The 24,642-nt window shown below is 34.4% G+C and overlaps 1 protein-coding gene across 1 annotated transcript in view; it reads left to right on the top strand.

The window, feature by feature from the left end:
• Positions 1–933: 933 nt before the first annotated feature.
• The window catches only part of LOC117100762 (activin receptor type-2B-like), a 32,358-nt gene continuing 8,649 nt past the window's right edge, over positions 934–24,642 (top strand). Inside the window, exons 1-5 of the mRNA XM_033240571.1 lie at positions 934–1,137; positions 5,573–5,677; positions 11,673–11,755; positions 14,796–15,134; positions 15,763–16,487. Of these exons, the coding sequence (XP_033096462.1) occupies positions 11,701–11,755; positions 14,796–15,134; positions 15,763–16,487 (1,119 nt within the window). The 5' untranslated portion in view covers positions 934–1,137; positions 5,573–5,677; positions 11,673–11,700. The remainder of the gene's footprint in view (positions 1,138–5,572; positions 5,678–11,672; positions 11,756–14,795; positions 15,135–15,762; positions 16,488–24,642) is intronic.

Here is a 24,642-nt window from a genome sequence, read left to right as displayed (position 1 = left end):
GAAATCAGTGATCAGTGGTAATAATGTTGTTATTGTAAAAGGCCTAGAAATATCGAACATTATTATTGTTATCACCAGCATCTCGTTAAGCTAAGTAATGAACCAATGAAACCATAGCAAATAAAGAATTGTATCTATGAGACGCGCAGAAGCGAATAAATTAAGCAATGAATACCATATAAAATGTTATTTTCATTCTTATTCATGTAAAGCTACACGCCACTATGCTAATGGAACTTGCTATGGTTCTACATAAATTTTGTCTTAATATTAAGTTGTTTTTAGCTGCTGTTTACAGAACTTGAACTAGAACATTGGGATTGGAAGGCAAGCAAGCATAAGATTTGAGTCTTTCAATTGAGCTGATCCCCACTTCATATTTGCGCAGCCAGAATCATTGGCCATTCGTAAGTTCAAATCGACATCGAGTGACGTTTAAACATTTAGGCCTAATAGTCATTTTTACTAATATACAGTTTATTTTCAGAGCTTTTCTCTCATGTCGTTGCCAAATGTCAAATTGATGTATTATAGGCCTAAACAACTGTATAATATACCGTAGCCTACAGGCTTCTGATTCGGACCGAATAGATCTCTTTTCCCCGACGTTGGGGGGGGGGGCTAAGCTCCCCCGACGAGGGGATATAGCCCCCCTCCCCCTCACACTGGCGCCACCATGGTCTTCACTAAGTTGTACAACAAACCCACATACCTATTTATTACTGTACTGTAGACATTGTCCTCCTATGATATAGGCCTATGTAGTTTAAGTTTTTAGTAACACTGTTTTTTATAATGTGTACAATATAAGGGATTTTATGCCGAAATATAAGATAAACATATCATTGTTATTTATAATGACCGAGTTGGCGTGTCATAGTCGTTGCAAAATTAATATGCATGAACATTTTTTACGGTAGATTGTTTTCACAGCTTTCAGAGATACGACGTACGAAGTGAGATTCCTCAGCAGTGTACGATCGTCGTTTGATTGATTTGACGAGGCCTACGTTTTTCCCGTCGGTACATCCATTGCGACTGATGCTCTGGTCCCAAACTACTGCCTAGCCTAGCGAGACATACTGGCTGTTTTTGTAGAAACACTGTGATATAATCATGATGTGGAAACAGATTACGGTAGGTTTCTTTATGTGTAAAATCATAAAGCAAATGTACCCCTGCCTTAGCTGAAACCTAGCGAAGCCGGAGGGCCTAGCTAGAGAGTAGTAGTAGTAGGCCGGCCTATACCTAAACTAGTTATGCCTAGGTGATAGGCCTGCCTGAACATCTCTAGGCCTAGGTCCGACCTTTCCTTATTGTTACTGCCTATCTTAGGCCCTCACCCTAGTTGAAACCTGGCTATGAATTTAATTTAATAGGAAGTTAAAAAAGGGGGAAAAACTGATTGCCCAAATGCCTCAGGAGAGGTTGCGTCTGTCTAGAAAACAAATATTTCGCGGACATCCCCTTAAGGCGATGTTAATTTGATGGGCCCCATTTTCGGTTCCCCTGTCGGACATCTCATGATCGGCTCCTGCCGGCAGGGGCCCTGTCCATATAAGGTAAATGTAATATTAAAGCTTAAACAAAGTTGAATAATTTTTTTTTTTTTAAATCGGAACCATAGACGAGAGGTGAACACACGCGTACACATTCACTGCCATGCCATGTGTGTGCACCTAAAAAATAGCCAGTCTAATTTTATCCTCTGACCTATACTTCACTCTTTGCAGTAGTGCACGAACAAGTTCCTGAAGACGGCGTGCAAAGGATGTCTGCTTCACCCTAAAGAGTACTGGGAACCTGTTTGTGGGCGTTTCTTTCCGATTTTTATAGTTAGTTTCCATTCAACAATATCGTAGGCCTTGTGAGTGAAATTTCCGGCTTACTTATATCAAAAGAAGCCTGAAACAGCCATTAACATTGTAGGCCTATAAATTTTATTTAAACTATACATTTTACTATTTCCATTTATTTGTGTATTCTATAAACATGCCTAATCAAATCGACAATGTAAATACAACAAACAAGAATATACAAACTGTGTCTGCTTCACCTCAACATACCGGTAGTTGTTGAAAACGTTTCTTTCCTCAAATTATACTGTAGTTAATAATTTCTTTAGTTAATATCTATGCAATGAGTAATTTTGTCGGCCTTATGAATACAATAATATGTTTGCTTTATTTAAATTATCACATTATTCAGTACATTTTAATTTATTTTATATTGGCCTATGTATTGTTATAAAAAGAACATTTGGTAATATAAATGGAGATGCAAAAAAAACCAAAAAACTTATGACAAACTAAAAAAATTTGGCTTTGACCTAATCTTATTATTTAACCAATGTATTATGCAGTATTTACTATTCTGCGCACCTATTTTTCTGTTTTTGTACGCAAATTTAATCCAGTTTTTGCTGTATCATCCACGCAATTAAAATACTATTATGCAGACTTCAGGCCTGGCCTACTGTACTGTATAAAAATGGTAATTAAGTGCATAATGCATGTAGCCCTAGACGAAGGCCTGATTTTTCGGCAAGGTATGCATGGAAATCGGCCGTTATTTTACTAAATGTGCAGACAAATTTCTACGCCTAATTTTTGTGCAGAGGATATAGTTATTCTCTGCGCAGCCCTTATTTTACACTCTGGGGCTAGCTACAGTTAGCATAAGTCTACAGTAGCCCTCTATGGTGTGTATTAATTATGACGATGTACCAAGATTCATTCAGCCATGAATGGAACTTTCAAACTTCCAAATCTATAGAGGCTCTAGTGTTACTGTTTATTATATTTTCATTGCTTCACATTCCTAGGTCTATGAACAGTTTTGATTGAAGTAAATATTCAGAGTGTAAGAGCCTTGAAGAGCCTCATCCATTTAAACTTGTGATGGCCTAACATATTAACATTCACCGTCAAAGTCTCACGTATAATGCATGAATCTCGTGCATGAGAATCCACTTTTTACGTCTCACGTCTACAAATGTTGTATTATCTCGCGTATCATAAAAATGTGTATAAAGATAAAATGTAGGCCTATGGGCCGATAATAAAATCCTAAAGTTAATAAAAATGAAGTGAATTCATCATTAAAATGTGAATGTAGGCCATATAAATTTCTTCTAAAAAAGCTACAGGTATACTGATTGACGACTGTAAAATCCATAGCAGTTCCACTACAATTTAAAAAAAACAGAGGGTGCTCTATTTCATGATTATTCTATAGAGGGTACTATATACATTTTTTTTAGTCTTTGCATCAGACACCAACAAAGTTGGCAGCAGGTATATAAATGCTCAGGCCAGCCGTTAAGGCTATGTTCTCACACGGCAGCTAACGGTTAGCAGGATCCACGGTTAGCAGGATCCAGATCCTGCTAACCGTTAGCTGCCGTGCGTCCATGCGAGAAAATCCCGATCCGGATACTAACAATATGATGATCGAATTCATGGCCAACAAGAAACTGGAAATTGTAAATGCGTACGTGTGATTAGTTAATGATAGAAACGCGATCAACGTGCTAACCGATAGCGCTTGCTAACCGGATACCGCTAACGGTAAGCACTAACCGATCGGGTGTTCTCCCGCGGGTGCTAACGGTTATCGCTAACGGTTAGCTCCCGATCCGGATACCAGGGCTCGTGAGAACCAGGCTTAAGTCTTGGTTCAGTTTGCCACCCATTCATCATTTCCTATGTTTTTTTATGATGGAGTTTTTTTTTGTTTCTTTTTGCCTTTACAGTACATAACAGAGCATAAATCATAGTTTGGTGGACTTGAGCTTTGTTACGTATGGCTAATCCAATGTTATTGGTTGGCTATGGTCATTAATCCAGTAATCCTATGTCTCATTTAATATTAAACATTTTTGGCAATGAGAGCAACATTTTTTCTGATCAGTCAGTAAATATCTATTTTCAATGTGCTACAGTACAGTACAAAATGCAGACCTGCACATCTTCAAGTGACATTGGTGAATTTCAATTATTATTTCTTTTTATGTATTTTGATGAGAAAAAAATGAAGATAATATAAAATACAAGCTTGAACATTAAAAGAATTTAATATGCTTATAATATTTCAGTAAATTTGTTACTGTACCTTCAACTGAAACTTTGAACAAGAAAAAAAAATTCCTCACTATAATTAATGGAAGTTTAAATAATTATACCATTCTTGTAGTCTGTGCATTTTACATTACCATTAAATTGTTTTAATGAGTATTCAGATTTTAATTTTTAAGGTTTTCTTTGATTTCTTGATTCCACAGGAGTGTACAGTATGTAGTAAGGGATGTTGTGAGGCCCGATTCGGAGACCTATTTTCAAAATGGGGATGTTGTTGTGTTCTCTTCCCTATTGTTGGGATCATTTTTCAAATTATGTCCATTTAATTTTGGTTTCACATTCTGTTATAGATTTTTTGCTGCAATCAGGGGGTTAGCGCCCCAATCGCCAAGCTTGGATCCCATTCACCGCTGTTTCGTATAAGCCTACAGTACATTGAAAACAGATCCAATGAACTTTAATACTATAAATTGAGAGCAATGCTGAACCATGAAGAACTGTGTGTTCCTTAGTTCCAGTGGCATTTCTAGAAGTTTCAAAATGGTGGGGTGCAGAGGTCATGGGGGGGGGAGGGGATTCTCAATTCATAGGTGATGGGTGCCAGATCACAAAAATAAGTGGATTTTTAACTACTTGTGCATGATTTTTTTTTTTTTTGGGGGGGATGGGGGGTGGGGAGGATGTGCACCCTCTAGATATGCCACTGCTAGTTTTATTCCATTAAGCAACAATTTTTGGAATAGCTATTTAATGTATTGATCAAGTTGGCCCATGTTGAAGAACACAGTACTTATACTTTTTGAAAAACTAGCATAGAATTGCTTACTAAGGTACAGAACTGATCAATTCACCAAGCAGTGCACTGCACTGTAGCTGAACTGGGTTTGTAAGGGCCCAGCCAAAAATTCCTGCTTGATCTACTCTTGTACTGTAGGTTTTAAATACTAAAATCATATTTAAACAACAGATTTAAAAAGGCAATTGATTTTTTTTTTTTTTTTGCCAAATTTATATTGTAAATAAATGTGAACATTATTTATGAAACATCTGTTCAATTATTTAAATTTGAAAAGTTCCCTTATCCCCTCTTTTAAATGATAGTCAGAAAGGGAGTGCTCAGGGGTATTTTTTGTGCAACCTTGTGATTTAATCCACTGTGAGGTGGGTGGTATCACCTTGCTTGAAATGTAAACCTATCATCATATTTAAATGTCATTCTATTTGTTAATGATCCACATTGCCCAACGGCTGGAGGATTCACCGTAAAATGATTCCTTATTTTGATGTATCACCAGCTTATCGAATGTCGTAAACTCAAAGCTTGTTTTTCTAGTGCGACCTAAAGAGAAGTATATTACACCTGTTTCCGGCTGATAGTTTTTAACATTTTTACAATGTGTTTCATGGTTCTATGTCACAAATGATCATTACTCGGTCAAGATGGGTACATTCCTTTGAGCACTGACTATTTTGTACTGTTTTTTTCCCTACAGAGTGATTGACGGCATACTGCATTTAACAGTGAATACTTGAACTTGTTTGCTTTCTGGTTTATAGACTAATTGTTATAATAAGTCTATATCAAATTTCAACTTTTAGTGAGTATCATTTAATTATATTTTAAGATAGATTTTCTTCCAATATGTTAACAAGGTTAAACATTAGTATAATATTAAAAAAGAATTTGTTGATTCCCGTACAAAAGTAGGCTGTACCACTTTTAGGGTGGTGCCAGACATCGTAAGTGTCTTTAAAAAGTGATATCGCAATTATTACAACATTATAATACACATTGAGAGCAGCATGATGAAATATAATGATGTAAATTGATATTTATTGCTACCAGCAGTTTATCTTGATTATCCAATAAAAACATGTGATCTATAGTAAAGTACTACAGTATGTTTACCATACCTGTAATTAAGGTCAATACTACATGTTAAATTATGGGGGTTTTTTCGTTTAATCCCAATTGTAAACTACAGTATACCAGTCCATCATTTCTAAGGAGCGCGAGCGCAATTGCGCTCCTCCGCGCTCCTGAACATGCGTTCAGGAGAGCCTACTAACCGCGCTCTTTGATTCACCAGGCAACTAAAACAAATGACAAAAATTGTATTTTGAAACATTGTCCATAATCAAAATCTATCAAATTTTGCAACTAAAGCTACAATATATTCCGGTGTATAAAGCCGCAAATTTTATACGCGATTTCCACCACAAAATTCAGGGTGTAGCCTATACACTGGTCATCAACCTGCTCCTAAAAAATTTTAGATTACGAACCGCGGAGGCGAAATTCGTCTAGGTTAGGCCCAGGCTACCCCAATTAATTAGCCTAGGTTTGCTGGCCTAGTATAGTAATTATACACACTACAGTGCGACAAGGATTCCTATGACTTTCAAGGAATGGTTTGGGTTGTTTAAATATGTATTTTCACAGTACGTTCATTCATAAACAATGTTTGAAACACATTGTACGTGTTTGAACCCAGTTCGCTTGTAATGTTATAGAAAGAATGATACCGCTATGCAGTGTTCACCGTTATAATTTCAGCATAAAAACTTAAAGATAATGTGTGCTATAAAAACATGAGTTTTCTTCAAGTTGTAATACTTGCTTTTACTGTAATTTACGTTATCTGCCCGCCCATGCATGAACTATGTATCCCGTGGTATTTCTAGGTTCTGTTTTGCGTGATCGATGTTATTACGTGATTCGTTAGAGTAGTACAGTAGGTGCTGAGTAGTAATGGCTAGTAAGGCGTAGAATATTTTGAAGTCAACATCGGCTTTTATTATTGATTGAAAATAGATAAATAAATATGCTTACTATATTCTAGTATATTAAATTAATGTTTATATTGAAATAAACTTAACTAATGATTGTTGAAACCGACACGGTTGGAAATTCATGGACGTCTAGGCGGAAAAATGGGGATTTCCCTAGGTAATACAGTACGTTGTTTTGATGAGTTTTCCAAAGAATACAAGTATTTCCAGTTGTTTGTTGTTTTATTTTAATGTTTGTAAATAATGTCAATGTTTCAAAATAATTTAAAACTTAACATTTTAGAAACAGTTTAGAGCTTAAAAATAGGTGTGGTTATACACAGGTGACGGCAAAAAACGCGATATTTCGCGTCCTCTGGGCGTTTATTCGAAATGAGGCTCTGGAGTGGGAGTTTATTTGAGGGGGAGGCAGTGGAGGATTGAGGGAAGCAAACCGGTTCTCCCCCCCCCCCTCACTTTTTGATCACCCAAAATGCCTAAGAAGTTATTTTTTCCGGGCATCTAGAAAACAAAATTTCCCGGGGGCATGCCGGATCACCCTAGGTTAATGTTGTCTCTCGATCGCCCCCTCCCCTTTTTTGGATACCTAGATCCACCCCTGGGGGGGGGCATCTATTCAAAGCTGTGAAATTTTCAAGGGGAGCAATTTCTCTCCTTAGTAATCCAAGGAAAGCAATTTAGTGCTTTCCTGCGTTTTACGTATGTGATGGACTGGTGGTATACTAAAGGCGCTAATGAGATATAATCACTATATACAGTACTGTAGCCAGACTTTGTTCACCAGTGCACAGTTTGTTGGGTGATGACTCATTGAAAAGTAAATAAAACTGGCAACAGTATTTGATATTATTATTATTAATGATAGGCAAGATTGGCGTCCCTAATGTTTGGGATGAAATCAATTGGTCTGTTATCAGTAGAATGGGAAAATATATGTTGTACTGTATGCACTTAATTATACAGTTACAATTTTAAACCTGGTACATACAGTAATCATACTTGTACATCATCCAAAAAGTTTTGATTGTTATTCTATCTAATCCAAAAACACTCATCACCCAACTTGATGGAAACAGACTAATTTTAAACCTGGTACATAATCATAGTTGCGATTTTTTTCGGAATTGTTTTTAAACGTACTGAGTATTCAGTACATTTCCACGTCAGGTAGGGCAAAATTACAACTTTACATGATTCTCCTGACCCAAATCCAGTTATTGTGTATTCCATCACGACAATAACAATTACTATCACATAATCATACTTGCCCGTCATAAATGCATTGTACCTGGCAGAAAATTAAAATCACAAAATATATATCCAATTAAACACCACTTTTGGGACCAGGGTTTCCATTGTCTTTAGTAGCTTTGGTCTTAAATTAGAATAATAAAGATAAAAGACATTAGTTAATTTGGTGATATGTGGTCATTACTCGGAGGGGTCTTTAATTAGAGAGAGACTTATAGTGAAATAAAATGCTATGCTATAGACAAAATATAAAAAAGAATACCAGTGTTGCAGGTACAGACAAATAAATATTGTCATTAACATCAAAGAATTATCTATAAAATGTCATCCATTGAAATATGCAAAGTTATTGATCATGTAGGTTTGATAGGTGTGTTTGTTATAATAATTACGCATTGAATAATAATTGAATACAGTACTACAGTATACAGTAGGTTCCACTTCATGAATAATGCATTATTTGATAAATTTAATGAACAATTTTACAGCAAAGTTGTGAAACATAAAAAAATAATTAAAACCATAATGAACTACAGTATATGTAGTTCCCATGACATACTGTAATGTCTCCGAAGTCAATGATTACATGAGAAACAAACCTGTGACGATCATTGTTAGCTTTGTGTTGTTTTGATGATGCAAGGTGGATGTGTTTTTCATCCCTGCTTCAATATGCATCAATTTTGAAATGTTATCACATGATATCTTGTTAATATTGTACCTGCCTACAGGCAGATTTTTTTTAATGTTATGGATTTTACTATCTGTAATGTTTATGCCAATATTGAAACAAAGTTTTAATTGAGTGGATCCAAGAGGCAACTGAGCTGTAGGGTGAGATGGTGTGGCAGGTGCATAATGGAGTACTGTTGGATGTATAGTACTCTATGATGATAAATGTCCCCTCGTGTTTCAAGTAATACGTCAACTACTATTGACCATATCTTATGCAACAATAGAGAGAGTATCTCAAATTCTGGAGTAATCAAAATTGGTATAAGTGATCATCATATGATTTTTTGTAATAAAAAATAATCTGAATTAAATTCAACTCGTATATAAACATACATATTAATTAGATTTATAAAAACTACTGTCCAAAATACTTTGTTGATACTCTTTCTAAAATTGATTGGTCCTAGTTGATTACTGTATCTGATGATAATGTGGCTTGGAAAAATTTTGTTAGAATATTTATGAATGTGGTAAATAATATTGCCCCTTTGAAACTTGTAAGAATAAAACAACAAACAAAAGACTGGATAACAGTGATTATCTTAAAGAATTCCAAAAACTACGCAACAAAATTCAAAGAACAATTAAACAAGCCATAGTCAATTACTTTATGAACAACCTTAATGATAATAAGAGCAATCCTTCAAAACTGTGGCAAATTTTGAAGAAGTTAGGTTTTTAAGATATAAATAAAACTAAACGAAATATTTTACTAAAAATAAATGGTAAACTCTCTTTTGATACTAAGGACAATGTTAATCATATGAACTCATATTTTACAAACGTAACTTGCCTTACCTGTACATTAGTGATAAATGTCCTACGGAAAATCCAAACTATCAAAATTTAAACAAGAACAAAGTTGATAAATTAAATCCCTTGGTTCTCAAAAAAATTGACGAGGAGTACATTGAAGAACTACTAAATCCAAATAAAAGTTGTGGCCTGGACAATGTCCCTCCAAGATTTCTCAAAAGATGGGTTTTCTATTTTAAAAATGCCCATTACACACATTGTCAGTCTTTCAATTGAATCTAATGTGGTTCCTGATGATTTTAAAATGGCGAGAGTTACGCCACTTTTAAAAAAATATGATCGCACTGAAGTAGAGAACTACTGTATAGACCAATCAGTATTATTAGTTGTATTTCAAAAATTCTTGAAAGAACTGTCTGATCAACTGTCAAATTACTTGAAATATAATAATCTATTATTCGAATTCCAATATGGATTTCGACAATCGTATTCAACAGATACTTGTCTTATCCATCTATTGGACCATCTGAAGAATAAAATATCAATAGGTTTATTACCGAAATGGTCCTCAAAAGGCATTTGACACTGTTGATCATGGGATTCTTTGTAATAAATCGATTGGAGTTAAGTCACGTGCATGGTTTAAATCATATCTATCAAACCGGTCACAACTTGTTAAAGTAAACAGGGTTACAGTAGATCTGAATTAGCAAAGGTTACAAAAACAATTTAAGAATGCCCAAATTGAATGCACTGGAAATGTATTTAAAGCAAAAGAATCTGTTAAATATCTCGGCATAGAAATTGACAAGCATGTTACTGGTAACTTGATTGCTAAAAAAAGTTATCTCAGAGGCTAACTCGAGAATAAGATATCTTTACCGTCAAGCCTCGTGCCTTGACTCTTACTGTAGGAAAATGTTATGCATGTCGTTAGTACACCCTCTATTTGACTATGCTTCCTCGTCATGGTTTTCAGGTATTGAGAAAAAACTAATGATTAGATTGCAAACAACTCAAAACAAAATGATTCGGTTTATAAAAAACTTAGGTCCACAGTCCCTTATTGGCCAAACACAATTAGCTGAAATTGGTATTCTTAACGTTCAAGACAGAGTTAAATTTCTTTGTTTATGTCACGTTTTAAAAATTTCTCAAAAAGAATAAACCACAATTATAAAACAAGAAATACAGTAGCTCTCTTATAATTATAGAATACCATACGTTACTTTATTGGCATATACAACTTCCTTATTTTAATTCAATAAAAAATTGGAACTCTATGCCGATGAAAATTAAATCTTGTCAAGTCCTCAATACTTTCAAAATAAAACTTAAAAATTACCTAAATAACTATGCTTTAGCTGTGGAATGGGGAGATGTTCGCACACATTTTTTGCTGTTGTTTTTAATCGGACCCCATTGGAAATTAAGTCCTAGGACTTTATGGGCGTTCCGGGCATCGTTTTCATTTGTTTTTTCTTGCTGAATTTCCATTGTTGCAAATTTTAATATTTCTACAGTATGTATCATCTGTAATATTTTGGACTCTTTATTATGAACTTTTATCAATTTTATTTATTTTGTATGTGTGCTGTATATATTTTATGATGCTGAATAAAATAAAATCAAATCAAATTAAAACTTTAGCGTCGTGCCATCACCCCAACCCTAGGCATTACAGTACATTCTGAATCGCATCTCAGTCGAGAAATAGGGAGCCATTTTTCAGGTTACCTGGCTGCCCTTATACATAACCAATAACGATTGCGGCATTCCAAATTCGACCTGGACGTGCTCTGCACATTAGACATTTAGAGACAACATTCCAGGGACAATGTGTCTAAATATATCAAATCCAATCAAAGTTTTTTTCCCCTTTGAGCATAAGAAAATTAACAGAAAATTCACTTCTTGGTAAACAGTATTACCTTTAGTGGTAGAGTACTTCAATTAGAGTAATGTGTTTATCAGACTTAACCTACTTCAATAGTGTTGATGTTGTTGAAATCGTATTAATAATATGAGTGAGTGCATATGTTTTTTTTTGTCCTTCAGATTCTGTGACAACAACCTGTGTGTTGCCATGACGATGTCAAGCTCAAAACCAATCAAGCTGATCATTGTCATCTTTTTTCTTGGTGAGTTGGACAACATTATTCAAAGTGGTTATTTAAATTTAGATCACTCATACATTTCACATTAGTAGAATGCATTATGGTAGTAGTGATGATGATGATGATGATGGTAATAATGATGTTGGAAAAATTGGTACTGTAATTGGTACTGTACTGTACAAAATTCTGCAAAATAGATTTGGATTGTGGGGTAGGGGGTTGAGGAATGCATAATATTTTGAGAGGGAGGTTCCCTGAGTGTACTAAACAATCCAGTGATTAAATTTGGTACTTCCTAAAGAAGTACCCAAATTTTATCACTGGATTGTTCATACTCTTTACTTAATAGCTTTTGTGTGGGGTTGGGATTTTGGTTTTTTGTACTGGACTATTGGCAATTTTCTATAATTTGTATAATTATTTTCTGTGTACAGTTTATATTTATTGTTACTGTACCTGTAACCCTATGCATTTAAAAAAAAAATATATTGATTTGTTTATCCTGTAAATGTTATGTAAAAAGTGTTTGAAGAAAATAACAAGAAATTAAGCGAAGACTATTTGCAGAAATGCGCCCATATCATAATTTATAGAGGTGTGTTTCTCAATTTGCAAACATTAATGATCGTGTTGTTCAGAATGAAAAATGCATGCAAAATACATGTTAATCTTGTTTTTAATTGTTCTTTAATTACAATACAAACATTCCTAATTCATCTAGAAATTCTATAGCAGGTCAAGCAAGCTTAAAGTTTAGTAGAGGTATAGGCCAACTATAATTTAATAATACTAATATGTAGGCTTTATATAGCGCTCTATACAACTAAATCTTAGAAAGCTTTTCCAGATTATTACCCCAGTCATTGGAATGATGCTTATTGGGGGGAATTCCATAGTTTGCTGCAAGAAATATTTTATCGCATTTTGCACTCGAACCCCCTCAGGTACCCATTTATACTCCTGAGTCTAGAGGAGCAATGTAGATTAAGTGCCTTAAGGACACAAGCAATTGTGATATAATAGTAATAATGTAGACTTTCATATAGCGCTCTATACAACTAAATCTCAGATTGCTTTTCCACATTATTATCCCTAGTCATTGGAACGATGCCTATGCGGGAAATTCCATAGTTTGCTGCATTAATATTTCAGCTCATTTTGCACTCGAACCCCTTCAGGTACCCATTTATACTCCTGGGTAGAGAGAAGCAATGCAGATAAAGTGCCTCGCTCAAGCACACAAGCGAAATGCACAGCGAGGGATTGAAACCCTGACCTCAAGGTTGGAAAACCAAACTGTTCCTGCTGGGCCAGACTTCTACTGTAGAAACAATATTGTACCTTTCCTACAATATTGAAAAGATATAGCAAAATGTAAGGGAGTTGAAAAACCGTAGTACAAATTGTGCATATACAGTTAGGAGTAACTGTACATTTCTAAAAAATGCCATAATAAAGTATCCTTGTGCTGTGCATATAGAGATTTAGATACAATCTGTATATAATTTTTTTTCATTTATTTTTTTCATTGTAACAGTGAAGTACAGTATTAACTAAGGTCTTTCATGGATTAGAATGTCATTGGATCCAAAATCAGTTAGTGTATGTTATACTTAGTTGGCATTCATCTCCTTTGCCTAATTTTTCTCTCCTCTTCAGTTTATATTTCTTCCTGTTTATCTTTCCTTTTACTTTAATAAATCTCTAATTATAGTTTGTACCTCCTTTCCATTTTATCCCTCCACCAATCTACAGTACTGTATCTTTGTAGTTGAATGTGACCTATTTGTAGATTTTTGAAGATTTTGGATTATTTAGACTTGAGTGTCAGACACATGTTATTGTTTAGCTTAAAGTATGTTGTCTTAATGATCAAATTAGCTTATTAAATGATACTGTACAGTATTATTAAAGGGAGATTTTTTTTCTGGGTATAATAATTACAGAGGTTGTTCAGTTGCTTATTATTCACAATGTACTGGACTTAGAATTGTAATTAGATCTTAAAGTTTGCTTTAATAATTAGGGACCGTACTGTACAATTCAAAGCTGTATATTTTCAATTGTGATAGAGGAATTATGAATTATGTAATTCATACATGAATAATGTTAAAGATAAATATTTTTGTTGTGATATTTTACTGTCTAATGGCTGAACGAGTTTCCCCATTGTGGGATAATAAAGTTTTATTGAGTTGAATGATCGTTTGATGTTTTTGTTTAAAGTTGGATATTTAAAGCTATGTATGTTGCCATTGCAACTCTACTCAGCTCAACTAAACTCAACTATATGGTAGCATTGTATGGCAACTAGTCGTAGATAATAATTAGTCGAAAGCGACATAAGTGCTCTGGGCAACTTCCACTACCTAGTTGCATATTTACTTGTGCGATTGGGCTCGGTGTACAGATAAAGTGGATATAGGCCTATACTGTAGTATGTAAGCATAACTACTGCTGACTTTAACTAGTTGTTGGTAGCACTTATATCAACTTTCAATGGAGCGCTTTACCTAAAAAAAAATTGTTTGTTTGCCCACCAGCATCTTTTTAAAAATCTGGTTTTTTTTATTCAATTTTTTGTTCGCAAATTTTAAAAAGTGATCTTTATGATGCACATGAAAGTTGTCTAAATTTGGTGTCTGATGTAAGCTAAATTCATTGCAAAATATCGATTATGGGTTATTTTTATTCAGTCTGATGAATACCCTTTGAAAAACAAATAGTAAGCAGGCTTAATTGCAAGCTCGATTTAATATGTTAATTTTGGTGAAAGGATGACAAAGAAACTAAAAAGAAAGTGTTTTTGCGCCCACCCCTCCAATACAATTTTCAGCATTAAAGGGCTTCTGACTGTTGATTATCTACTACAAGTTGCCATAAAACACTACCATAATTTGAGATATGTTAGTGTGCACGACATACTGTATTTGCAGTTAATAGATCAAAATTAATTAATTATTACTGTCGCTTGACTATTTAATCGCTTGTCAACTGGCAATACTAGGAGCACTCACGTCACCTCAACAGTTTAAAAATCAATGATTCTTTTTCTTCTTTGCAGGAACCTTACTGCTGATTAATGCTAATACCGTTAAACCGAAAAGAACTTTATCCTGCCAATGTCTAAAGGGGAAAGAAGGTTGCACAGGCAGTAAAGTATGTGAGCACAAAGAGTTGGAACCAGAACATTGCTTTACACTCTGGAACCAAACGTCCGGGAAAATTAGCTTGCAGGGATGCTGGACCAATAAGTGCACGAATACAGACCATTGTATTAGTCGTGAGGTGCAACCAAAGAATGGACACTTACTTTTCTGCTGCTGTTCTAAAGATTATTGTAATAGTAACTTCACACACATCCCAGATCCTAGACCTTCTCCTACAGTTTTTGTTGGATATGGTAAATATTTTATTTCTTTTTTCCGATATGGATGGAAATTGACTAGCATTTTAATAATAAAATCAAATTTTTAAATAATTGTTAAAGGAATCATACTGTATAAAGGAAACCATTGTATTATTGCACTACCAGAAATGTTCGCTGCCAAAAATCAGATTGGCTTGAAAAGGAACAGGCTAAAAAACTTTCCTGCCTCATCATTTTTCCATGTGGGTGAGGGTACTGTCATCTAATCATATTTTTATGAGGCCTTACAATAACAATATATGATTCATAAACCCCCATCAAGAACCACATTTTTGTTGCAGATATTTTTTGTTGATGTCCTATGTAATAATGATAATACTAAAATTTTGTTTATATATCGCCTATAATGGATCACAGATCCCTCTAGGAGCTTTATATAAGCCTTAAACTATGGTGGAAAACTATCGCCCCGCCAGACACCAACCCGGTATTTCTGAGTCTAGGTCAAGATTTCGGGGCAAGAATTACAGGTTTATTTAATTTATTTACGAATACTTTCCTGTTACTGAATTTTAATGTTGATTGCATAAACTAAATTAAATATATATGAACTACATTCGTTGTGTCATTTCTTACCTAAACACTGTTATTCTATCCAAAGGTGAAACAGAACCAGACGTTTTACCAGGACGTCAGAAAGACACTTTAATTTTGACGATGATGTATTCACTTCTGCCATTGGCTGCCCTCACTCTGATTCTAGTGGTAGCCTATTGGATTTGTAGGCGGCATAAGATCACCACGTATCAAATGGACTTGAAACAAGAACCACTATTAATACATTCTCCTCCACCTGGTTCAGAAACCACACACTTAAAGCTGATTGAAATCAAAGCAAGAGGCCGTTTTGGTGCCGTCTGGAAAGCTGAAACATCGGCAACGAGCAATGAATATGTTGCAGTTAAAGTTTTCCCACTCCAGGACAAACTCTCGTGGCAGTTGGAACAAGAAATATATAGCATCCCCCACATGGACCACCCCAACCTGCTTCACTTCATCAGCTCGGAAATGCGAGGTGAGGGTTTGAACCAAGAGTTATGGCTGATCACCGAATTCCACCCTCATGGCTCTATCTACGACTACTTGAAAGCAAACACGCTCAGCTGGAGTGAAATGTGCAAAATTGCCGAATCGATTGCCCATGGATTAACCTTCCTCCATGAGGATATTCTTGTAGCGGGGTCGGCGTGCAAACCCTCCATAGCCCATCGCGACTTCAAGAGTAAAAATATTTTACTGAAGAATGATATGACTGCCTGTATTGCTGATTTTGGTTTGGCTATTAAATTTGAACTTGGAAAAAACCCCTGTGATTCTCAAAATCAGGTATAGTAATATATTATTTTTTTCAGAATCTTTTTATTTATCATCAACCATATATCAGTTATGCTACAGATCAAAATGACCCAATTAACTGTACAAAACAACTAATTTTGCCGCAATACCTCACATATGGAAGCTGATTTATGAATAAAAACTTTTAAACATTTTAAAAGAGAACATATTCAATCAGATCTACAGTATCTGTACAATGCCATGTACAGTAAATAATAACTATTTCAGTGCCATTGAGAGAGGGTGCAGGGGGAAAGATCCCCAGGGCCCAAGCTTACCAGAGGGGCCCATAGAAATTGCAGGTAGCATTTTTTTTTTCAACATTTTTTTCAAAAATAATAATTACTATCACGGGCCCTCAATAATGGCATTGGTCCCCTAATTATGTCCCTCTGGATTGACAGCCCCCCCCCCAAAAAAATTGTTGGCGCCTTTGGCGCAATCTTTTTCGCAGTTTGTGCTCGTAACTGGGGCCCACACTAACCCCTGCCACAGTTACAGTTTCCCCTCTTGCCGGGCCTGCTACATTTACTACATTACCACGCATCATATCTGTTTTCAATAACATTTTTCCCATATTGTTATTATATTTATTGTATTTTTATTAGGGTTTTTTTGTATTGTTATTTTAATGTATGTTGTTGGAATTGGCAATTTTTCGGTCAAAATCTCTTTATACAAGTTGGCATTTCAAACCATTCAACATAAAATTCAAAGTCGTCATCACATATGTTTATAGAGATTACAATAAAGCTTCATTTTTTACTGCATTAATACTAATGTCGATATAAAAATTTAATACTCAGACTCTACGCAATCAGTCCCCATGTTCAATACAGTACCATTTGTTTGTTTATATTTTGTTTACCTGGTATAGGTGCATGGGCCAAGGGTTGCCAATAGCAAATACTGTATCCTATTTTACAACTTTATTTGCATACATATAGGCCAAAGGTGCTCTACATGTGTGGCAAAGACAAGCCAAACCAGTCACTCCACGCAAAAATCAATTTTTAGTTATTACAGTAATATACTGTAAAGGTCAAACAGTAAAATGAGAACTATACAATGGTAAAAGAATCATTTAAGTTTGACATTTTGTTATAATGAAGTTATAGAGTTTAAACATACAGCTGTTTAAAGAACAGTATTTGAGAAATCGGCCTTCAAAGTTGTAAACGATTTTGGGCATTTGTCAGGCAGAAACCATCTAATCGTTAAAATTTGTTGTTTTAACATTGAAAATGGGGAAAATAATACTGTATTTCCGAAACACAATTTGTAAGGAGTGACTTGTTTGGCTTGTCTTTGCCACATATACCAAATCCCATTATTAAGAGGCTTATGAATTGATTTTTTTTTTGGTCATGGAAAAAATTCCTAGTGTTTTATTATAGGGTTTGAACTCAGAGCCCTGGAATTGGACGGTGAGCAGCTTAACCATCTAGTAGCTTCACTCACTAATTACATCTGCCAACGAAGTTGACAGGAGGTTATGTTTATCCCAAGGAGTCTACTTGTTTTTTGTTCCATTATTTATTTTTATTGGGACGATATGTGGGGGAAATTTATACCGAGGAGAATTATGATATGGGCGGAGGTATGCACTCTCCGAGTGCCCTCTAGTTTAACAATGTTTTACAGAGAAATATTTTTAAAAATTTAATTGAAAGTTTTGTACTTTGTATATAACACTCTGATACATAGTATTTTTCCTCTTTACAACCCCTTATTACAGTAAATTGGCTAGTAATTGCTGCAAAGCAGCCAATTGATATTCTTAACAGCAATTTGACCTCTGAAAGGTCATTGTTTGTCAAAAAACAAGGGCCTAAGACGACTGAAAAGCGGAGTTTCCTTCTTTCATTCTGCCGGGTAAAATCAATTACTTTAGGCGACGTTTGTAGACTAACCAACACGTACCAAACTCTGCATGTCGTGCTAGCCTTATCCTACTCTAGGCCTAGACTAGCTAGGATGGTATAGGTCTAGCCTTGAAGGGACGAAGGTCCCAATGAAAAACAACGTCGCTCCTTGATAGCTAACATTGTCTATTTAACATCACAATAATTCATTATTAGACCTATAGTTGTTTTTTGAATTGTACTCCACAAATCTCAGCCGATACCCCGCACAACTCGAGTAACGTCTCGTATCTATTGTCATGGCTCGCTGGCTCACACTTGCGATGTCTCGCACTTGTGATCAAATAACACGCTGGCTCGCACTTTGGCAACACTCTTTGGCAGTCAACTCGCCCCTAGAAAACCTTGGAAACTTGCCCCATAAAAAAATGTACACTTCCTAGACCATGCAGCCTTCAAAATAAAAATTGTAACCTTTGGTAATCAACTACATTTTCCACATACATAAAAATTTTTGAAACTGTATTTAAAAAAACCGAAACCATAATTCACCACTATAGACACTTTTTGACAAAAATGAAAAATTACGACTTTGTTACCCAATGAGAAGTGTTCTAATATAGACAATGAGTCGTGTTTTTGTTATATTTTTATTATTCATTATTTTCACTTGACTCGCATAAATGATTTTGTTCGAAGAACATTTACATGCAGTTGTACTTCGCAGCACTTCACTTGCAATTTGTAATTTCTAGTTAATTAAATAATTTTCATGCTAAAAATTCTGTACACATCAGTGAAAACAAAGTTGGTTTTTTTTGTGTCTCATTTGTGAGTACTGTTCCAGCTGTCCATGTGTCTCAAATTGCTTGAGAACAGTGCAGTGTTACTGGTTCATTGTTAATTCATTTCTTTGGTAAATTGCTTTTGATTAGTTTAAGGATAGTTCATGGGTTAGTTTTCTTTTCTTTTTTTTTTCATTCTTTAAGCACTTGAGGAGACAATTTTTAATTGTGTAAAGTTCAATAAAAATCCATTTCCATTTCCAAGTGGATACCTTATTTGATCCTTTAAATGAGTGATTTAGTGTTTTAATTGGATTTTTAAAGGGCCCTTCAGATTTTGACCACAAATGATATTTTTTAACACTTGGTTGATGCAAGCAGTGAAAATTTGTTGCATATCCTGTTTGTCGATTTTGTGGAGACAATGTGGAAACCACAAAGGAGATATTGCATACTGTAGGTAGTCTAAAATACATTCTAAAATGTGAAAGGATGTCGGAATTCTTTTCTAACTATTGAGAGAATGTGGAGAACAATACTGAAACTTTTGGAAAGGCACATTGGTGCCATATGAATATAACATATTTCATACCAACAAAGTCATGTGGCACAGAATAAACTAAAGCCACGTCTCACATGTAAATTACTTTGCACGTGAACAAATGCACGTGTTGTTGTTTCATAAAAGCTCCTGTACTGAACACGCTAGGGAAGTGAGCAGAGGCGTTCTGTACATAGGGATGTAGTTATGGTGGACTGGGCCACCCAGCCTTGAAGTTTTCCACCCAGTCTGAAGCTAATTTCATGGTCCTCCACTGACCCATAATAAACCACTTATCTATCCTTAAAATCCACTCATATTACTTAGAGTTTACCAGTGTTATCACCCACCCTTAAAATCTCCATTACCCACCCTAATTGTCTACAGCTACAACCATGTGTTCGGTATGGGTGTAACTTAAGCCTCTAGAAATAAACATGGCTGTAGCCTCTAGCAAGAAACAGTGTGGTACGTGTATATGAATGCTGGCTTTTATTTCCAGCTCGTAATAGTCAACAAAACTATCATTTACAATTTCTTTTCTGTAATATAATAATGGACTGGTGTGTTAAGGATTATTACAATGAGTCTGTGTAGGTGTCTAGGTAAGAACTTAAATTCCTTAATGTTATTTTCTTCCAATATGAGGTATGAAGAAAAATTAGACCAAATCAAAACACCTGCATAGCTTTTATTTGTATTGGATTTCTAGCTAGTTTAAAATTCATACAACAAAGGCACAAATTTCTAGGCTATGCAGTAAAATTGTAGATCACAGTTTAATAATATCTTTATTTCCTCCAAATTTACATATATACAAAAGAAAGCGGAGGGAGTCAGAACAAAAGTCCTATACCCGCGTGACTCAATAAAAAAAAATTAATTAAATTTTTAAAATGCTTCATAAATATTTACAAATCAAGATGAGGCAAAAGCGCCTTCTTAAAAAAAATTAGTTAAATTACTACTATACAAGTTTAGGTAAATTACTACAACCTATTAGTAACATTTCCCATGTAGTTTACAATGGATTGATTTTGTGATTTCAAGTAACCAGCATCCTGTGTATGTAGGTATGAAATATCAGGATCCTTCATTCTGTCATCCTGAGCTTCAAAGTCTAAGATTGGCTTTGTTACAACTTACATATCCTCATTTATCTAACAACCATTCATATTCAAGCAGAAACAGATGAAAATTATTTAGCAACCATCCAAAATTCCCAACATATCTGAAATATTAAAATTTTAAAGGGGTAGGTAAAGTTAAGTGAATAACCCTTGAATGACATTATCATTTTGCTGAATTGCAAACACTTACATTATGGTATGTAGCTACTGTCGCAGCCAGTGAGAGGCACTCGGTAGTGCTTTAAATCATTATTTCTGAAGACGTGCTTCTACCAAACTGACCCCCGAACGAAACAGCTGTAGTTAGAGCACCCTTTTCCTACCATACCACCTAGCTACTTGACTTGCACAACATTGTTAATATTATTGAAATTTTACATGGAATATTGCTATACTAGTGATCTGCATTGTACTGTTTAAATACATACTGTATTAAAACATACAATGCTGTAGGCAAACAAACTCATAAGCACTACTGAATTTCAATGACTCTTAAATCTAGAGCAGTTAAGTCTACATTGAAAATTAATGACCATTTGGAGGAGTATCTGGCAGATAGATGTTGAATCTTAAATCTCTGGTAATTATTAATGTATTTAACTTTCCCACTGGAGTGCTTGAAAGAGTTAAACCAAGCCGCTCCAAAATTAGTGAATTCGTAGCTAACTATAGTGAAATTTTTCCAGAATGGTTTCCAGGGGCGGCAAAAGTGTTGCAGCGGGACAGGTGGTATTAAAATATTTTAAAATTCATCAAGAAAGTCGGCCAAAGTATAAAAACTATGTAGTACAGTATTTCACTAATGAATGTTTTCATTTTTGTGCTTATAAAAGAACATTCAGGCTGATTGTGCATATGAAGTCTCCAATTTTATGACCATTTCTCATGCACTTGGAGCCTAATATACCCTTTAATTTTACAACCATTTCCCTTTTACGACCACCGCTTGATCCCATGGTATATACATATTGTGTGAATATGAGGTTCGCCTCTGCTATTACAGTGATTAAACTAGATCTGTTGCCCTTTCATCTTGTCTTGCACTATGTTGTTTATTACAGATACAGTAATTGAAGACATACAAATCTCCTCTAAATCCATATTGATTTACAATGACTTTAATACAGTACCAAATTTTCCTTAAAAATGTACTCATAAAAGTCACTAAATACTAGTTGTAAACAAGTAAAATGGAGGGTTTTCACACTTTGTTTTTTTGCTAAAATTTCCTGATACTTTAATTTTAAGATTATAGCTTGGTTCACATCGAACTTTTATCTAGATATACATCCACTTAACTAGTTAAAAGTTCGACGTGAACCACTCAATTATAGCTAGATAAAGGAATTAAGTTACTTAAGTTAAGTGACTTAACTTTACTAGAATAACGGTAAATTAACTTGCTTTTGCTTAACGGTAAAGTCGGCTCGGATTACAAGGACACGATTACGTAACGTAGGCATCTAAGCCAGCGTTGTTGTATTGTACCACCATTATCATCTTCTCGCTGGCATCATGTTTCAAGACGGGTATATCTAGATAAAGTTCGACGTGAACCAGGCTAATATCTATGTCAAGCTAAACACTGAAAACAAAATTGAATTTTGACGTGCCTAAATATGGTCATCATGACCATATATACAGTAGAAACATTTAGTGACATGTGGCAAAGACAAGCCAAACCAGTCACCCGTCGCAAAAATCGATCATGGGCTTTCCTGGAATCTGTCCTATTTAATGATGTTTTTAACTGTCTCTACCGCATTTTATATATATTTTGTAATTGCTTTTTATGTGATGCCAAATAACTCTGTATTGAGTTGAATTGAATTTCTACATACCATATAAAAATAAATGTTGATACTTGTCAAAAGCTATTAATGGTAACCAACTTTTATTATTTCATGATTTGTCAAAACGTTGATTAATTCCAATTACTGAATTTGAATTACTTAAATCTATTCCACACCATTCTAAGAAAGGTCATTATTACAAAAAAAAAAAATATAAGTTTACCAGATTAATATTAAATCATAATAATAATCATCAGGGAATGGCATCTTGAAAGGTTAGCTGTCATGTGGTCTTGCTGCTCTCAGCCATCTTCTTCACTCTACGATAGTTTCCTATATTACGTACTGTAGTTATGTAAGGTATATTGTAATTACTGACTTATGTTGGGAAAAAAATGGATAAAATAATAGTAATAAAGTACTGTAATACATAATACATGAGTTATATGGAGGTTATAAAGAAATAAGATATGATATGATGATAAGATAAACTTAATGACATAGCCTCAACAATGCCACATTCGCATGTACTGACACCATAATAGACATTGAAATACAAATCTAATATATCCTAGGAAAAAGAAGTTAATAAATAATGGTAAAAATAGAATGTAACTATAAGGTTAGTTGTTTAATATTGTACAACTAATATAAACATTTTTTTTTGGATGCTTATATTTTAATGTTGGATTTGCAAGTCTCTTAAATGACTTGTTGTCTTTTTGATTACAGTTTTATAGTTGAGCTCAAACAATAATAAAGATAATACAGGAATTCATACCGTGCCTTTACAAATATGATTTGATATGCAAACTGGTTAGCCACAATACCAAAATGATTATAAAAAAAATAATTGATTTTAGACTTCACACTACTTCTCATGATTGTCAAATGAAATTAACTTAAATTAACCTACTGTAGTTCACATTTCAGTTTACAGCTAAACACATTCCATTTTACAAAAAAATTCCACTACCACAGCATAGAATATATTTGTGCAAGCGTACAGTAGTATACTCATTAATAAAACAAAAGGAAAACTGTGAGCTGTGTATTATCAAGGTATTATCAGGTAACCGCATTGGACATGTAGTGGTGAAAGATCATCTTGATGTGTATGATTTACTGATGCTGTCATACTTTAGGTTGGATAAAAATAACAATCTACACGGTAAGTCTTTTCTGAATATTGACTTGCGTTCAAACCAAATCCAGTGGTCACCATACAGTATGTATATTTTCAATTCTCTGATATTCAATATCCTACATGTGTCATAAGAAAAAAAATTAGATAGAAATGATGCTATATCGATAAAACAAATATTTTGCTTTCGTTTTCTGAACTGCAACATGATCTGTCAAATTGTTGATTAATGTGAGATTACCAGTTTTGTTATTGCTGTGATGTTTGCCATAATATTGTCCAAAAAAATACGTAACTGCAAAAACATTAAAGTTCTTTAAAAACATTCAAAATTAACAATACTAATGTATTATTTAGTTGAAAAATAAATCTAGTGAATTATGAATAATCCTCTATCATATAAAATAATTTGATGGCTGTTTGAAAAACATCTGGACATTGGTAATAGAGTATTGCCAGAATTAATAAAAATCACTTGTCATTTTATCCTAATATGGAAAAGTTAAATTTGTAGTTTTTACCTAAGAAATAAAAAAGCCTGGTGAAAAAAAGTTCATGATTTGTTTTCACAACCAAAAACAACTTTACTCTTTAAAGCCTCACAAATTTAGTCATCCATAATTGATTGTTACAAATCAATTAGCTTGTTGAAATAAAATGGTGTAGAAGTAACCCTAACCAACCCCATGGATATCTGCTTAATTGAGCTTTCTTTAAGACATTTAATTTTATTTTGCTACACATGGTGATATCCATCAGCACCGGCTTCCATGAGACAGTTGATATTTTAAAGTAGAAGATATGCAAATATTATGAATTTGCAGGAAATGGTAGATTTTCCAGGAAATTTATGCTTGGTTGCAGGATTGCAGGATGCTGTCTCCATTC

The sequence above is a fragment of the Anneissia japonica genome, unplaced genomic scaffold (genome assembly GCF_011630105.1).
Source record: "Anneissia japonica isolate Jap-2015-1 unplaced genomic scaffold, ASM1163010v1 scaffold670_len1213532_cov191, whole genome shotgun sequence".
NCBI lineage: Eukaryota > Metazoa > Echinodermata > Crinoidea > Comatulida > Comatulidae > Anneissia > Anneissia japonica.
Note: the sequence above shows the minus strand (reverse complement) of the source record. Positions and strands in the feature narration are given on the sequence as shown.